The following is a 15,383-nucleotide window of genomic DNA, read 5'->3' as shown; positions in this document are numbered from 1 at the left end:
CACTTTCCACAGAAATTCTGTCACCAGATATGGAAATTGTGAAAATATTTGCAATTTAAAGTAAACATCTGAAGCTAACCTGTTATACAAGTTCTTTAGTGAAGAACATCACAAAATACAGCTTGCAGAGAAACTGTTGGAGGATTTATGCTTCTGAGATCATTTATTAATAATAGTTTTCTTTAAGTATTTTAACTTCAGGTTCATATCGTAAGTGAAAAAAGGCCCTTGCAACATATAACAGTAGATGAAAAATGTGAAGGATGAAGATCAGAGTGGATTTCTTACCGGAGAGGATGAGGAGCTCGATGATCTCTGCATCTCCCAGGAATGCTGCCGCATGCAGCGGGGTGCGTTTATCTGGATCCTGCAGGAAAACCCGCAACAAGTCAAGATGCAGCAGGCTCCAGAAAAACAAGCACCCCGACCTTCAGCTCAGGAGAAACCTCAGAGGGATTAACCTCTGGACCAACAGAATCATGATGCTGGACTCTGGACAGAAAACAATCCACTTCTAATCACATAACCAGCCCAGAGCTGTACAAACCGCAGTCAGGTTTGGTAGAATATTATGTTCCAAGTACCATGCATGGAAGTTGTGCATGTCAGTCATACTTCTAGCCTGTTGGATAAACCTTCACAGCCCCTCATGCAAACATTTGATGTGTACTTTTAAAGGCCAGGATGTTGGGACGTTGTGATGAAGGTAAAAATGTGGGTTAACCACAATCAATATCATCATCACTATATTCACCAAAAATAGCACAGCTGACCTGTTCTAGCCAGAACACTTTAGCAGCCTCTCATTCTGCTGTGTGCTAAGAAATATTACACCTCTGTTTTTTGGTGGAGTTTTTTTTTTAGTTGCACCAATTTGAAAACTTGGGCCGATATCAATATTTACATTATGGTCGATAACTGATATGGACAGATTTTATGTACATTGCAGCGGGTAAACAAGTATTTAATACACTGCTGATTTAGCAGGTTTTCCCACTTGCAAAGCATGGAGAAGTCTTTCATTTTTGTGATAGGTACTGTTCAACAGTCTGACTCCAAACTAAAAATCCAGAAAATACCCCTGAATGATTTTTAAGTAATTAATTATTCACTTAGAATGTAAAAAGGTTGTAATTTATCATCAGAGTCAGAGTAACAGACCCAGAGGTAACTAGAAGTAGGCGTCGGTCGGGAAAAGCCTGATCGGTGCTACAGGTTAGCACAGAAAAAACACATTATCTCCTGTTGCTGTTGACTGTTTCACGTTTCCTTTTTGAAAATGGGATATTACATTACATATCAATTAACATTTACATATAAATGCATGAGATTATAGCCAAAGGGCTAGTTTCCATCTATAGTCCCATTAGCAGACTGATATACATGATGTTTAAAAATATTAAGAAAAAGCAGCCTCAAATACTGCATCAAAAACTTCATAAAGGAGAAAAGGGACTAATTAAACAGTTCTTTGTCATTTGTAGGGTTCAATACATTGAATAGCATTAGCTTAAAGGCACTAAAAATAGAGGTGGATACGATACAGTTATCTATGCTAATATAAACAGGCTAATTGTGTGACTAGAAAAAATAGTCATTGTAACAAACAAATCTACTACACAGTTTTCACATCCTATACAGATTCATGCGTTTTATTTTGGGTACATAAATAGTTTTACTGAAGTTTTGGCCTGCCGTTCACTGGAATCTAAGACTGCAGTTCATTTATTGCAGTTTTAATGTGCCGCCCTTCAACAGTTTGTCCCCCTGCCTGGCCTCCGTAAGTAAAAAAAACCAGACACGCCCCTGATTGAAAGACATTCCAAGTGACATTAAGTCGCAGTTCAGAGGTGGATGTTTGAAAAAAATCAACCTATTAATTAAAAGAAAAAACTCTTAAAAGTCAAGCCTGAACCATGTTTTAGTACTGGAGCTACTCTGACAGACCAACCGAAACACTAATCACTGGGTCTGATGAAAGATCCTTCCACTCACAGGAACTCTGCTTTGTTTTGGGGTTTTTTATATCAACTCCTGTTCTAATGCAGTGTGATAAAACGTGAAGTCAGGGTTCATAAATCATCTCTACATGAGAAGGAAACAGGAGTAAAGTGTCCCTGTAAACACGACAGGGTTACCGCCGGGTTACTAAACCATGCTGCTCGTCCTCCAGCTCTAAACAAATCGGTTGCTATGACACCATTTCAGCAGTTTACATGGAGCACGGTGTTAAATGGAACAAAAAAAAAAGCCTCTGGTCCCACGAGAACAAGCTGCCTTTACACATGGCGGCCTGACGGATCGGGAGTTTCAGCTGACGGACGTCCTGTTGGACAGCCGGCCCAAGTCCAACCCACATCCGCTGCAGCTCGGCTGCACGTGTTGTCTGTCTATAGCCAAATTAGAGCATATGTAAATAAACACACGCTCTGAACTGTGGCCTCGCTGACCCCTGACCTCCTGACTCAGGAAGTGGGGGGGCGGACCGAGGAGACGATGGATTATCTCCTTGAAAGCTGACTCTGAACTGGAGCTCCTGAGAGCAGCTACATGAAGATACTTTTAACCTGATGTGTTTTCTTTCTAACATATTTAAAATGTATTTTTTTTGTTTGTTTGGTTTTTTTTAAGCAAACCTCGTAGAAAGTCCTTTATGCACAGTTTGAGCAAGTGGAAGAGAACCCAGCCCTGGTCAGATGTCAGTAGTTTGTGATGTGAAACAGTGAGAGCATTTCAAAATGTATTTGACCTTATTGTGACTTAGAACCTTGTAAATTGCAAAGCAGCTGAAACACTGAGCTCCTTTAAACCAAGGCTAAACACCCACCTGTTTACAGCTGCTTTTCATGAGCAGTAAATGGAACAGGTTTGATTCTGATTGATGATTTTGATGATTTGACAAAATGTAACGTTCACTGCCTGTTTTTGTGATACAAAGAACTTTGTTGCCTTGTTGCTGAAATTTGCCATACAAATAAATTTGACTTGATTTAAAGAGACAGTGTTACGTAAAATCAACTTTTTTTAGCTTTATCTCATGTTGTAATGTTATTCTCCTGTGGCAACCATTCAGCTGTCCAAAACACCTGGGTGAACTTAGCTCCGCCATCAAGGACGAACTACCGCCCAACAGAGCACACCTGCCCCACTCAGCTCCTCGAGACTAGCCAGCAACAATTAGCAATGTCTCCTAAATTGTTAAAAGAGGTGCTATGTTGTGCTGACTTCCTGAAAGCAGAGTGTCAGAAAAATCAAGTTTCTTAAAGAGACAGAGGCCCAATTACAAGGTGCTAAATTACAAAGTAAAATTTTCTTTAAAGCTATTTTTGATGTGTACAGCATTTTTGCAAAAACTGAGGTTAACATTACTTAGTTGTGCGCTAAAATGGCATTATGTGCCTGGAAATGCACATAATTCTGCCCCTTCAACCTGTAGAAAAACATTCAAAATTTAAATGCTGCAATATCCCAGTCGCATAAGTTTGTATCTAACACTTCAGTCATTTTTGGTACAGATATCAAAGTTGTACATCTTGACTTAATAGTTGATATCTGATAATTCAAGCTTACAAATGTGCTCCAAATCTAGTAGATTGAGGACAAATCAACTGTTAACAACCTTCGCACTTTGTCGCTATATTTTGTGACTTTACAGACCAAAAATAATTTTTAAAGAATTGGTATCAGCAGGTCAGTCTTTTTACAGACCGCCCAGAAAACTGCAATTGGTTCAACGCTTAGCCTACAGATTTTTTGTCAGTTGTTGTTCAGGACTTTGACTAGGCTGTAATTTTCACCCTATGAAGCAATTATGCTGTTGATTTGGATTCATGCTTGATCCTCAACAATGCATTTGCTCCTCATCTCCATTTTTTTTTGGTCAACATTGACTGGCATTTATGTGCAAAGGGTCATAACTTCATCCAGTTATATACAACAACTTCCAACTGACGTAACCTCACCATGATGCTGCCACTACCATTGTTTCATTGTTAGCATGACGTTTCAGTAACCAAACATAAGCAACACTGACAAGTTTTTAGTCTTTAGCTAATGAATGCAAATATCAGAAAAAAATTAGTTAGGTACAGAAGAAAACCTACCGTTGAGTCAGTTTAACAGATTATTAATTGAAGGCTCCTGCTACCAGATTATTTCAGCTTTCTACTATTTTTCTTTTCTCTCTTTTCCGCAAAATGTTGAAATTATTTATTATGGTTTCACTTTTTAATGCCACAAAAGCCTGGCGTTTGCAGCTTCCTGTGAACCCCTGTGTCAGCGTCACTGTGTGTCCTCACCAAGGCATTGATGTCTTCAGATTTGTATATCAGCATTCGGATCTCTTCAGGGTCTCCGCTGAAGATCGCCTGGATAAGAGGAGGCTGGAAAGGAGCGGGGGAGAGAGAGGAAAAGAAAGAAAAAAAGAAACACAAACATTTCTCTTAAGCACTTTGTCAAAGTGAGGCGACATGATGAGAGCGCATTGGAATATTTCCTGAACATTACAACAGGAATTCATTCCTCCAGTGTTGCAAAGCGTCACCGTGCACAACTGGAAGTTACTCGGTTTAGGAAAAATATTCCCATTCCCTTTCCCCATCTTCTCCCAGACAAACCACAGTGGAAAACACATTCCAAACACAGATCAGAAAAATAAAATGCTTGTGTAGAGAAACGGTCTCTGTGAAAGGCGTGGCATGGAGGTCACATCTACAAGGCCCTTATTTTTCTTTTCAACATCACAGACAGACATGAGGTAAATGCAGGCCCTCGGCACTCCTTATGAGACTGAGGAACATTAGAGACAAAAGGATAGCAGCAGGCTAACTGTGTTGTTAGGAATGTCAAAGCATTGCGGCAAAGCAGCTCAGTTTGTAACAGACTTTTTCAACGTTTTCAGCCTGCTGTTTTCTCAAACAAAGTCTTAAATTCATGTAACTATAAATAAGGCCTTAAGATTTCTTAAAAACTCAGACAAAAAATTAGTTAGCCTTAAATAAGTCAATCACAGCTCTTCAGATTATATACAAGACTATTTAGTTTTCAAGACGAGTCGTTTTCAACAACACCTTCCCTATGGTGTTCATGGCCACAGTAAGGTGAGACATGTTGAGGTTACTCTATATAGGAGAAAAAAACAAAAACATAACACTGTGGTCAGGGTACTGTTAGCCTTAACACTGCCAAAGAACTGACATGGTGAAGCATTTAAACATTTTTGTGTAATATGCTAGCTCAGTGGTTGACACTTTTTAAAAAGTACCACGTCAGTAGAAACTAACGTTTTCCACCGTCTTCACAGACATTTGAAATTCTTGACAAAACACATTTTAAATTCTTGTGTTTTGTCAAGCATTTCAAATGACAGCTTGCAGCATGCATTTTCATTGACACGTTTAAAATTGCAAGTATGAAGTAAGAAAAATGCGCAGAACAGTTGAAAACCATGTGGAGTTTTATTGCAATTATGAGTTCATCACATCTACAGTATGTATGCAAGACAAACTACTAATATAGACATATTTTTAATCTTGACCCGCTCCAAAAAAAAAAAAAAAAACTACAGAAAGGGATTAAACCTACTCTGTTAAACAATTAAAAGCTGAGCTCAGGCTCACTTTACTTCCTGTTGTATTTCTGCCACCAGCTCCCTCACTTCCTGTTGCACAGTCTCTCCTTCTCAGAAACACCAGAGAGGAACCGATCGCAGAGCAGCGTTTCACTTCTGCTTCAAACAGCCAGCGGTACTTCCTCATCGGACCCGTTTTGTCCCCCTGAAAGTGACTGCGGCGTGGTGAGATCATCACGCTGCTGATGGACATACCGGAGCCTGACCGTAAGGCGGCAGCTTTAAAGCAAACCAGAGATCAGGTCGCATCAGTTACCACAGCTAGGAATTCAAAGAATTTGCTTCGTCTTTAGATTTTATTTCTTAAAAAAAAAAAAAAAAATCTATAAACATGTTAAAATCCTGGCTTCAACATGTATGAAATGTTTTGGCAGTAATAAGTATGCAAAAAAGAAGCAGTGAACAGAAGCATCCAGTTTATTTCATTCTTCCTGCAGATTGGTCACAACGAAAGGAAATGTCTGTGAGAGCCGGTCAGGGTCTCTAAACATCTCCAGGTGTTTTTGGAATTCAGCTCAACTATTCCAGATACAGACAGAGGAATGTTCTAGAGCCTCTCCAGAGTTGTCTTGTCCGTTTCTTTCTCTGTTTTTGGTCAGTCCAGCAGAGCCAGAGGTGTGTCCCATTTCCAGGTCTCTCCACTTTGAAAGCAGGTTTCATTTCAACGCCTGTCCTCCTGAGTTTATCTCTACATTCTTCTGTCTGTACACACCGACTCACAGCATGATGCTGCCACCCTCGTGCTTCCCTGTAGGCCTGGTATCGTATTTACCATGTAACTAACGTGTTTATCAGGAAAACATAAAATGTCTTAATTCATTTTCATATAATCCTGATTATGCTCTGCACTTAATGATGGGGGATAAATCGATTTTATCAATTAATCAAATGTTTGATTTTTGAAGTTTACATTTTTGGAAAATATGGATTTTTTTTTTGTCTCACCGTTTCCCTCCTGGGGTTTCCACAGTTCAGAGTGATGTCAGCGCGCCGACGGCGGCCGTCCTGTTTGACAAGCATCTCTTACAGCTTCTTTTCATTTGGACTTTGAATTCAGGTCAACTCTATCGCTGAACACCAGGGCCAGGCTTTGATTTTATTTATGTCTTTTTTTTTTATGAGAATAAAGTCATAAGAGAATGAAATCGTAATAAAAAGAGAGCAATGTCTTAATATCACCAGAATAAAGTCAGGATATTTTAAGAATGAAGTAGTAATTTTAAGAGAGCTCCAACACAAAAAATATTTTTAAAAAGTATTATTTAAGCCTTTTTCTCATTAAAATGACTTTTTCTCGTAATTGAAATATGTTCTTTAAATATTAGGACTACAGTCTTATAATTAAACAAAAGTTCTAATACAGCTAACAGAAGGGATGTTTGAAATAAAAGACACTTTTTGAAGCTATTTTCTGTCTTTTATAAATTTTATTTCGGAAAATAAAAAGGGCTGCACAGTGGCACAGTTGGTAGCTCTGTTGCCTTGCAGAAAGGAGGTTCAATTCAGGGTGTTTCTGCATGTTTTCTCTCTGTGTATGCGTATCTCTAAATTGTCCTTAGGTGTGAGTGTAAAATAGGTTTTGTATGGAAAAAAAAAAATTCAGAGCCATAAGTCCGAATAAAAACAAACTAGCCTAATTCACATCCAGTTCCTGTTGCTATCTCCTCCGCAGAGAGCGGAATGCAGTTCAAATGTCACAGCTGAGGGGAAAGCTGTCGACATTTGGCAAACACAAACAGCTTTGGGTTTCTCCCCTCTCGTCTCTGCATGCATTCAAATAACGTGGTGTGGTGGGTGACAGCGTTGTCTACTGCACTGCTCCCAGATTGTCCTGCAACCAGCCTGACACCTAAAGCAAGGAGAGGAGCAGAATGGAGCAGAGACAGGGAGAGCGGAGGCCTGACAGGAAGTGACATCAGGAGTCTGGTTCATCTTCCCTGCAGGCCGTCCCGAATATAACAAGTCATTGTTGCAGCGGAAACTTTCACATATATACCCTGCCACAACCTCTCTCTCTCACACACACACACACATATTTGCCATTATCCCGTAAGGACGGCTCAATGTGACCCAGATCCCATTAGAAAGCAAAACAATAAGAAATTCTTCTCCAACATGCAGCTGTTCATTCCTGGCAGTTCTTATTTAAAACAGGCTGAACTAGAAAAGGACAACACAGAAGTTCAAACTGAGTCGGTCAGATTAGCTGAAATGTCCTGTTTTCATCAAATAATCCACACGCTAAAGAACATTCTGCTTTACTTAGCTGCAAATTATGCCAAATACCAATGACTCAGCACATCGAAAGGCTGGAAACAGACAACGCTTTATGACTGAAAAGGGAAAACACCGATGCTGCTATTGATTAACCAATCAGTTGCAATGGGTATTTTGAGAAGCATTTAGGAAGGAGAATTTGCTTATTTTATCTGACAGGAAAGATTGTTTTTTCTGCAGATTCCTCCAGACCATTAGAGGGCGCACCGATAAATCGGCCCAGATTTTATTCTTTTTGAGAGACCGGTGATCGGCCAGAAAACTGCAATCGGTGCAACCCTTTATCTTTTACTATCAAATTTCTCCATCAAATGATTACAAGTAGCCTGATCATGACATATCGTACAACGCTAATCATTTTGAACCTGTAAACCTTTGACAGGTTTAAAATGGGAAAAACCAAAGGTGTTATGAAGGAAAACAAAGTTACCATATAAATAAATAAGCACATCTAAACTCCCACCTGAGTCAGAACTACGGATGCACCGATATGAAAATTTGGGCCGATATTGACATCCAATATTAACATTGCTGTTTTGGACGATAACGGATATTTACCGACATTATACACATTTATCAACGTGTGCAAAATATACAACATTTTGGACATTTTGAAAATGGATGTTTTTTTTTCATGTTTTATCATAATTATTATCATAATTATTACTTCGAGTGAAATCATATTTTATTTTACCGAGATTTTAGGGTGGAATATGGAAATAAATATCGGTTGCTAATATTTGGGCAAGTTTTATTTATCGGGTATGTTAAAAAATAAAAAAAAAAGACTAGTATAGGCCGAAACCGATGTTGGCACCGGTATATCGCGCAGCCCTAGTCAGAACATCCAGAATTTTTGTTTTATTCAGCATGGAGGAGAGTTCTGTTCTGGAGGGCACAGAGAGTAAAAAGAAGATGAAGAAAAGTACACAAGTACACCAAGCCTGCGGGCTTTAGCTGAGTGCTGAGTGTAGGCATCCAGTTATCAGTCATCATCAGCTTGTTGTCTGAAAATAACAGGAAGTCCTACAGTTCTGGGCTACACACACACACAAACAAACTGAAAAAAAGAGAAAAAAGCAGCTCTTCCTTCCTTGACGACACATCTGATATGAGCGCCAAATCAGAGTTTCTACCCTAACCCTAACCCACCATAGAGCAGCTGCAAACGCCACTCTGCAGAGGCTCCCAAACAGGTTCAGAGACCTGTAGGATGGCTTTCTGTGTTCAGCACCATGAGCCCACATTAAAGCCACGGCGTCAAACCACAGAGACAACGACTGCATCGTCTAACAATGTCAGCTTTCTCCGTCAGAACTACCAGAGAGAAAAGTGAACAGGGAGGAACAAATGTTTTATTCAGTTTGATGAACATTTCCGTGCTAAGTGATGGAGATCACCGAGACGTTGCACGACCTTCGCCACTGAGGACGTTCCCGTTTCTGTTTCTGTGTGAATCTACAGTGCTGGAGAAAAGTATTAATTCATTTGTCTGACACCAGACCTTTGATATCGGTATCCACATCGGAAGTGAAAAAAGTGGATCGGTGCATCCCTAGTAACGACTCTCAACAACTGCCACTGAGTCTTTTTCCCTTCTTGTGGAGGAATTTTGTCCCAATCTTTTTTGCAGAATAGTTGAGCCGCATCATAAGTTTCTGAATACCTTAACAGCCTGTTTTAGATCACATCCGAGAATCAATCAGATTCAAGTCCAGACTTCAACTAGACCACGTCAGAACCTGATGGCGTTGTTCTTCAGTGTTTTCTGCATCAATGATGCCAGGTCGTTCAGGTCCAGACCATCACACTACCAAAATGGTGGGTTTTATTCTAAAACACTCTGTTAGCTCCACAGCAGCTGCAACGGGACACACTACTTCTGAAAAGTAAAACTTTTTCATCATCTAACCCTTAAATATTTTCACAGAAGCCTTGGCAATCGTCAGGATGCTTTTTTTTTTGGGACGTCCTGTTCCGCTGGGTCAGCAGTGGTTTTAATCTTGGAACTCTCACACAGATGGGGTAACTTCTTAGTCTTGAACTCCAACCTTTTCTGAGGCTACAGCTTGAAATGTGACCCCCTGGATGAGTCACACACTCTTGGAGTTCCATGTTTCCTCCATTTGTGGATAATGGTTATCATTATGGTTCCGTAGTCATGCAGCCTTAAAAACGGCTTTCCAAACCCTTCCCACACAAAACTCTGTCAATGATTTTGTAACGATCCAGGTCATCTAGATTGTCAGAATGAAGGACAAAACTCCAAAGTAGCCTGAAATTGATCAAATTCTGCAGATGAGTATAATTGTGATACAATGAAAGCTTGAGAGGAGAAAGCATGTCTCCTTGGGAGAAACATTTTATCTTTCGGCTGCTCATGAGTTCTCTACGTGGGATATCTAACAGGTCAGCAGTACTGATCTGCACTGCAGCAGCATTTTTATCATTTTTAATGACTAACTCTGGACAGCGAGGTCATTCAGACAGAGTCAGTGTAAGAATGCACCACTACAATGAAAATAGATCCTCTGATTAAAATAAAAAGTGCTTCATTATTCAGGAATAATGTATTACAAAAACAATCAAGTCAATTTCAGATTAATATGTCGGGTGAAGTCATTAAATATTTGACACCAACTTAAAAAAGTTATTACACTGAATAAACAAACATTTAAGCAAGTTTTGGACATCATCTATGATCTGGTTGCAATCCCTTCATTCAAATATAAGACAACTGTTCATAATCAACTATACAGGCATGGTAAAAAAAAATGTATGCCCTCTTTATCTTCCAGGATTTTATCTATCAAGACATAATACATCAATTTGTTCTTTTTCAGGTTGTAAAATCATTTTAATCTAAAAAAAAAAAAGCATACCATGGTCTCCATTGCTATCGAATGTCAAACAAAAACAAAGCTAAAATGGAACAATGAAAAATAATAAGTACACCCCATGATTCAATAGTTTGTATAACTCCACTCAGTAGTTAGAATTTAAATTGTCTTCTGTCTTATTTTAGCAGCATCTCATTTTGTTTTGGAGGAAACTTAAGCTCAGTCAGGGCTTTGACTGGACCTCTTCTTCAACCATCCTAGATTACATTGGGGATGTGATTGTTGTCCTGTCGATGTTTCAGCTTAGTTGTCAGGCAACTTCACACTGGACTGTGGAATACTATCTAAGACAAAAGTTGACTTATGGACAGCAAGGTCCAACAAGCCCAGAGTATCACCACCCACCACCGTACTTGACAGCTGCTATAGAAGACTGTGTGCTTATATGGTGTCTTTGGTTGTCACCAAACTTGCTGCTGTGCATCATGGCCAAACGACTCTGTTCTGCTCTCATCTGCCACAAGGAATTTGCTCTAGTGGTGCTATAATTACTTCTGATGCAACTTTCTGCTTCAAGAGAAGACACTTTCCCCTCGTTCAGTCTAATTGAAGTGTCACTAATTTCAGCACTTAACATGCTAACTGGAACCTGTAGAGGTCCCGGAGTTCCTGGGTTTCTCGCAATTGTCTGAGAAATGCAGGGTCTGACCTTTGGTTTCTCTGAAGAATGATGAACCTCAAATACTTTTGGATATGCCAATATAACACTTCCTCGATTTATGGGTGGTAACAATTGCTTTTATAAGTTCATTGCTGATGTTTTCCCCCTTAGGAGTTTGTTAATACAAACCTGTGTGTTCCAAAGCGGTACACTGGCCTTTTCTAAAAAGGTGCTGCCACTCCCTAATGATCAATTATTCAACTACATTTCACTGGAAACACCTGGGTGCCACTTTCCTTCTTAAATCCTATGGAAACAGCAAGGGTGTACTTAGTTGGTTTTTTTTATGCACAGCTTGAACATTTTGGGGTTGCATTGTTAAACTGATAATGACTGTGGGGAACCTGTTGTGTGTTTTTGTTACTTTAATGTTAGATTTAAACAATTTTAAAAACTGATAAAGACACTGTCATTTTTAATGTAGTCTGATACTTTAAACAGCAGAACTGAAAGAAGGTCAACTAATATTTGTCCTATAACTCAATTAATTCAACAGGATTTGTTATTGCCAGAACTGAAACTCTACCAAAATCCCACAAACATAAAAAAATAGACCTATTTAGAACTAAATTTGCAATTCTCAACTACACAAAACACCAGCGCTGTGTTAATAAAGTGGTGTGGCTTTTAGATAGTTTTTATCTTTGTAGATAGTTAACATAAAAAATTGAGGGCATTTATTTTTTTCTATTATGAATTAGTTTTCTATAGTTCTAATAAAAAAATTGAGTAAAAATTTTTTTTTTCCTTTTTCAAATAGCAAAAGGTGTGAAAATGAGTCGCGTAAATTTAGCTAAGGCTAACTCGCTAGCTTTTTCTTTATCCTATTTTATGTATTTTTATTATGATTCTTGTAAAGTTTGTTAAAAGTTTGAGTCTTAGAAAATCACATTGTTTCTAATTTCATTAGAGTAACTTCTCACTTTTAAAGTCATGCACTGGTCTGGAGCTTCTGGATTCGGGCTATTGACTTGTTTTGTTACTGTCGGGACTCCTTTTTTAAAACACATTTTTCTGGAAATCTTTGCAGAGGAGCAAAACACAGAAAACATTAGAGTTAATCATGTCATGTGTTCTTGCAGGCGCGGTACTTTTGCTACCTGCTTCTGGTGGAAGGAAACAAGCAGGAAGTCGCTGAGCTCTGTTATTAGGAAACACTTACACACATCATTACATCTTTGCTCATTTTTGTGCAGATGTCATGAAGGTGCACTGTGAAGTCTATATTTGGGTGAGAAGTACTGCTTCCGGTTTAGATCTTACAGCTAATGCTCTAGAGAGCAATGATAAAGAAAAAGTCCAGTTGATATATTAATCACATTTTAACGAGGCAGCGCATCAGTGATGCTGAACTGCGGGGCTCGCGCTAAGCTAACAGCGGCTAGCGGGTCCTACCTGGTCGGCCAGTTTCAGAACAGCCATCTCTGGGTCAGCTCCGTCTGCGCATCCACTCGCCCCCAAACCGCAGCACCATGCACGGTGCGATGCTGCGCCTCGTTCTGCCGCTACTTCCCCCTCGAGCTTCCTGCGGCACTACAGCCGACTGAAAGGCGAAGTTTTAGACCGTAATTCTCTACCGGGCACTCAGACGGGTGACTGTGGCGATGGTGAAGGCCGGTAGGAGCTCCACGGCCATCAGCCCCGCTCCACCGAGGCTATCTGCGGCAGGGCTGCTGAGCCGAGGCAGGCGCGCGGAGTCGCTTTGAGGCAGGGAAACAGGAAAAGCTTGACCCGCGGCTGTGAACGATCCGCATTTATGGTTGCTTCTATTACTTCTGGTGCACGGAGGTCCCGGGCGGCTCTCGGAGTTTTGCAGCAACCCTCACAAGCCTTCCTCGTCCTCGGTCTGCAGAAGCAGAAAGCTCCCGGAGAGGAAGCTAGGCTGTAGTCAGCTGAACGAGATCACACAGGAAGTCCTTGCTTCTCTCCTGCTTTCAGATGCAAGAGTGGAGGCGAAGCTTGCTAAGCATCACCAGAGCTGCAGCATCTCCTCGTTGCCGCCACCCAATGGCCAAACGCTGAACTGCAAACAACAACTCGAGTAGATTTAATGTTTTTTTTGTTTTTTTTATTGAAACATCAAGGCAGACATCTCAGAGGTCTAGTCAGGCGGTCACTAGTTAACCTAAAAGCAACTCCCAATGTACTACAAAGAAATCCACACAAACAAATAAGACTACTAAAAAATATATAAAGCTGATTACAAAAAACCTCAAACTTAAAAGACTTTGAATTTTATTCATATTCTACCAAACTCAAATTGCAACCATCTGCTTTCAGGAGGTATGTCCTCATGTTTGCAGCACAGCAGCAGCATTAGGGATAACCTTTAGCAAGGGACGTCTCGTAGCTCTGTTTTCATGATGCATTCCAAAGGTTATGAAGGAAGGAAACAGATGGATGAATCTACTGCAGACACTGGAACAGTGTGACAGGAGGACTAGACTGTATGGTGTGGTGTCATATTTCATTCACAGATGTCATTCAGTGAACATTTGATTTCTTTTTGACCTACCAAGCCTTTGCTGCCAAAAATACTACTGATAGTTTCAGGAAACAATGTTCCTGAAGTGTTTGGTTTGGTTGAGATGTGGATTATGAGGCGTGGCCTCTGATACAGATAGAGTCTGATCCATATCTGAAATGTTTTCTTTTCTTCTGTTTCTGGAGCTAGTCAAAACCAGTTTTTCTAAGAAGTCATTGTACTTGTACTTCACAATTTAAAAAATAAATAAATAACATACATCAGTACCATGCGACTGATGTACCAGAAAAACATTCCAACCAGATGTGCAACCAGTTGCGGATTCTAATTCTACAAAATTTTCTCAAACTGCTGCTAAGGTTTAAAATCTTTTAACACCAGAAATCCTGCCAGATGAGTGGCTTTTTCTCTGGGTGTAGTGATAAATTAAATAATTTGTTCCCTGTGATAAACTGGGGGTCTTGTTTGGAGACATGTGGATGTAGTTCTGGTCTGCAGTTGTGAGAACAAAATTGTTCTTAAGTTGAGCTCTGCCAGAAAAGCTCCTCGTCCCTGATCTCATCTGTGGCGCTCCTGGACAGGATCTCGAGATTAACTGTGGGGGAGAGGAAACTCTGATTTTGGAAACTTGGGAGTCATATCTGTGCTTTTTGCAGATGATGTGCTTCTGTTGACATCTTCAAGCCACAACCACCATGTGAAGCAGCTGGGTTGAGACAAAGTCTAGATCAGGGGTGCCCAAGTCGAGTTCTCAAGAGCCACCATCCTCAAGAGCAGTGAAGTATAGATACTTTGCTGCTCCAACTTACTGAAGTCAACTGGCTTAAGGCCTCTAGCAGTAATTTAGGTTGGCAGAGGTCTGGTAGCAAGCCATTAATTTCATCCAGGTGTGTTAGAGAAGGGATGAATCTAAATGTTGTAGGGTGGTATCTATCGAGGACTGGACCCAATTGAGATCTAGTGTATTATTCCTCAATTGCAGTCCTCTGGGACTACTGCCCTGCATGTTTTAAATGTGTCTGTTCCAGAACTCCTGATTCAAATGATTGGATGATCTCCTCTGTAGCCACAAAGTGCTGCTGAAACCTGTTAATCACCCACATATTAAAGTCGGGTGTGTGGCAAAAGAGGGAAAACCCAATACATGTAGTGTGGTGGTTCCCACAAATCGCAATTGAGAAACACTAGTCATGATTCTCAACCGTAAGTAGGGTAGGTCAAGGGTGTCCGAGTTCAGTCCTCAAGAACTACTTATAGCGTATTGATGCATTCCTTCTCTAAGACCTAGATAAAATGAATGGCTAGTTACCAGGCCTCTGCTTAAGCCATTTGACTTGGTTGTGTTGGAGCAGGGATGCATCTAAAAGTTAGGTGGTGGTGCTCGAGGACTGGACTTGGGCACCCCTGGAGTAGATTGATTGTTCCTGGTTG

At 40.2% G+C, this 15,383-nt stretch overlaps 1 protein-coding gene across 2 annotated transcripts in view; it reads right to left on the bottom strand.

The window, feature by feature from the left end:
• Positions 1 to 13,415, bottom strand: part of ankrd44 (ankyrin repeat domain 44) — a 36,880-nt gene extending 23,465 nt beyond the window's left edge. Inside the window, exons 1-3 of one of the 2 annotated variants that reach the window (XM_028022866.1) lie at positions 12,863 to 13,415; positions 4,299 to 4,382; positions 289 to 367 (exon numbers count right to left, since the gene is read on the bottom strand). In XM_028022866.1, coding sequence (XP_027878667.1) covers positions 289 to 367; positions 4,299 to 4,382; positions 12,863 to 12,889 — 190 coding nt within the window. In that variant the 5' untranslated portion in view covers positions 12,890 to 13,415. The remainder of the gene's footprint in view (positions 1 to 288; positions 368 to 4,298; positions 4,383 to 12,862) is intronic. The other variant, XM_028022867.1, reaches the window with a different exon arrangement.
• Positions 13,416 to 15,383: the final 1,968 nt, after the last annotated feature.

Source organism: Xiphophorus couchianus, chromosome 7 (genome assembly GCF_001444195.1).
Source record: "Xiphophorus couchianus chromosome 7, X_couchianus-1.0, whole genome shotgun sequence".
NCBI classification, from domain to species: Eukaryota; Metazoa; Chordata; class Actinopteri; order Cyprinodontiformes; family Poeciliidae; genus Xiphophorus; species Xiphophorus couchianus.
The sequence above is the reverse complement of the archived record's forward strand: the minus strand, read 5'-3'. Positions and strand labels throughout refer to the sequence as shown.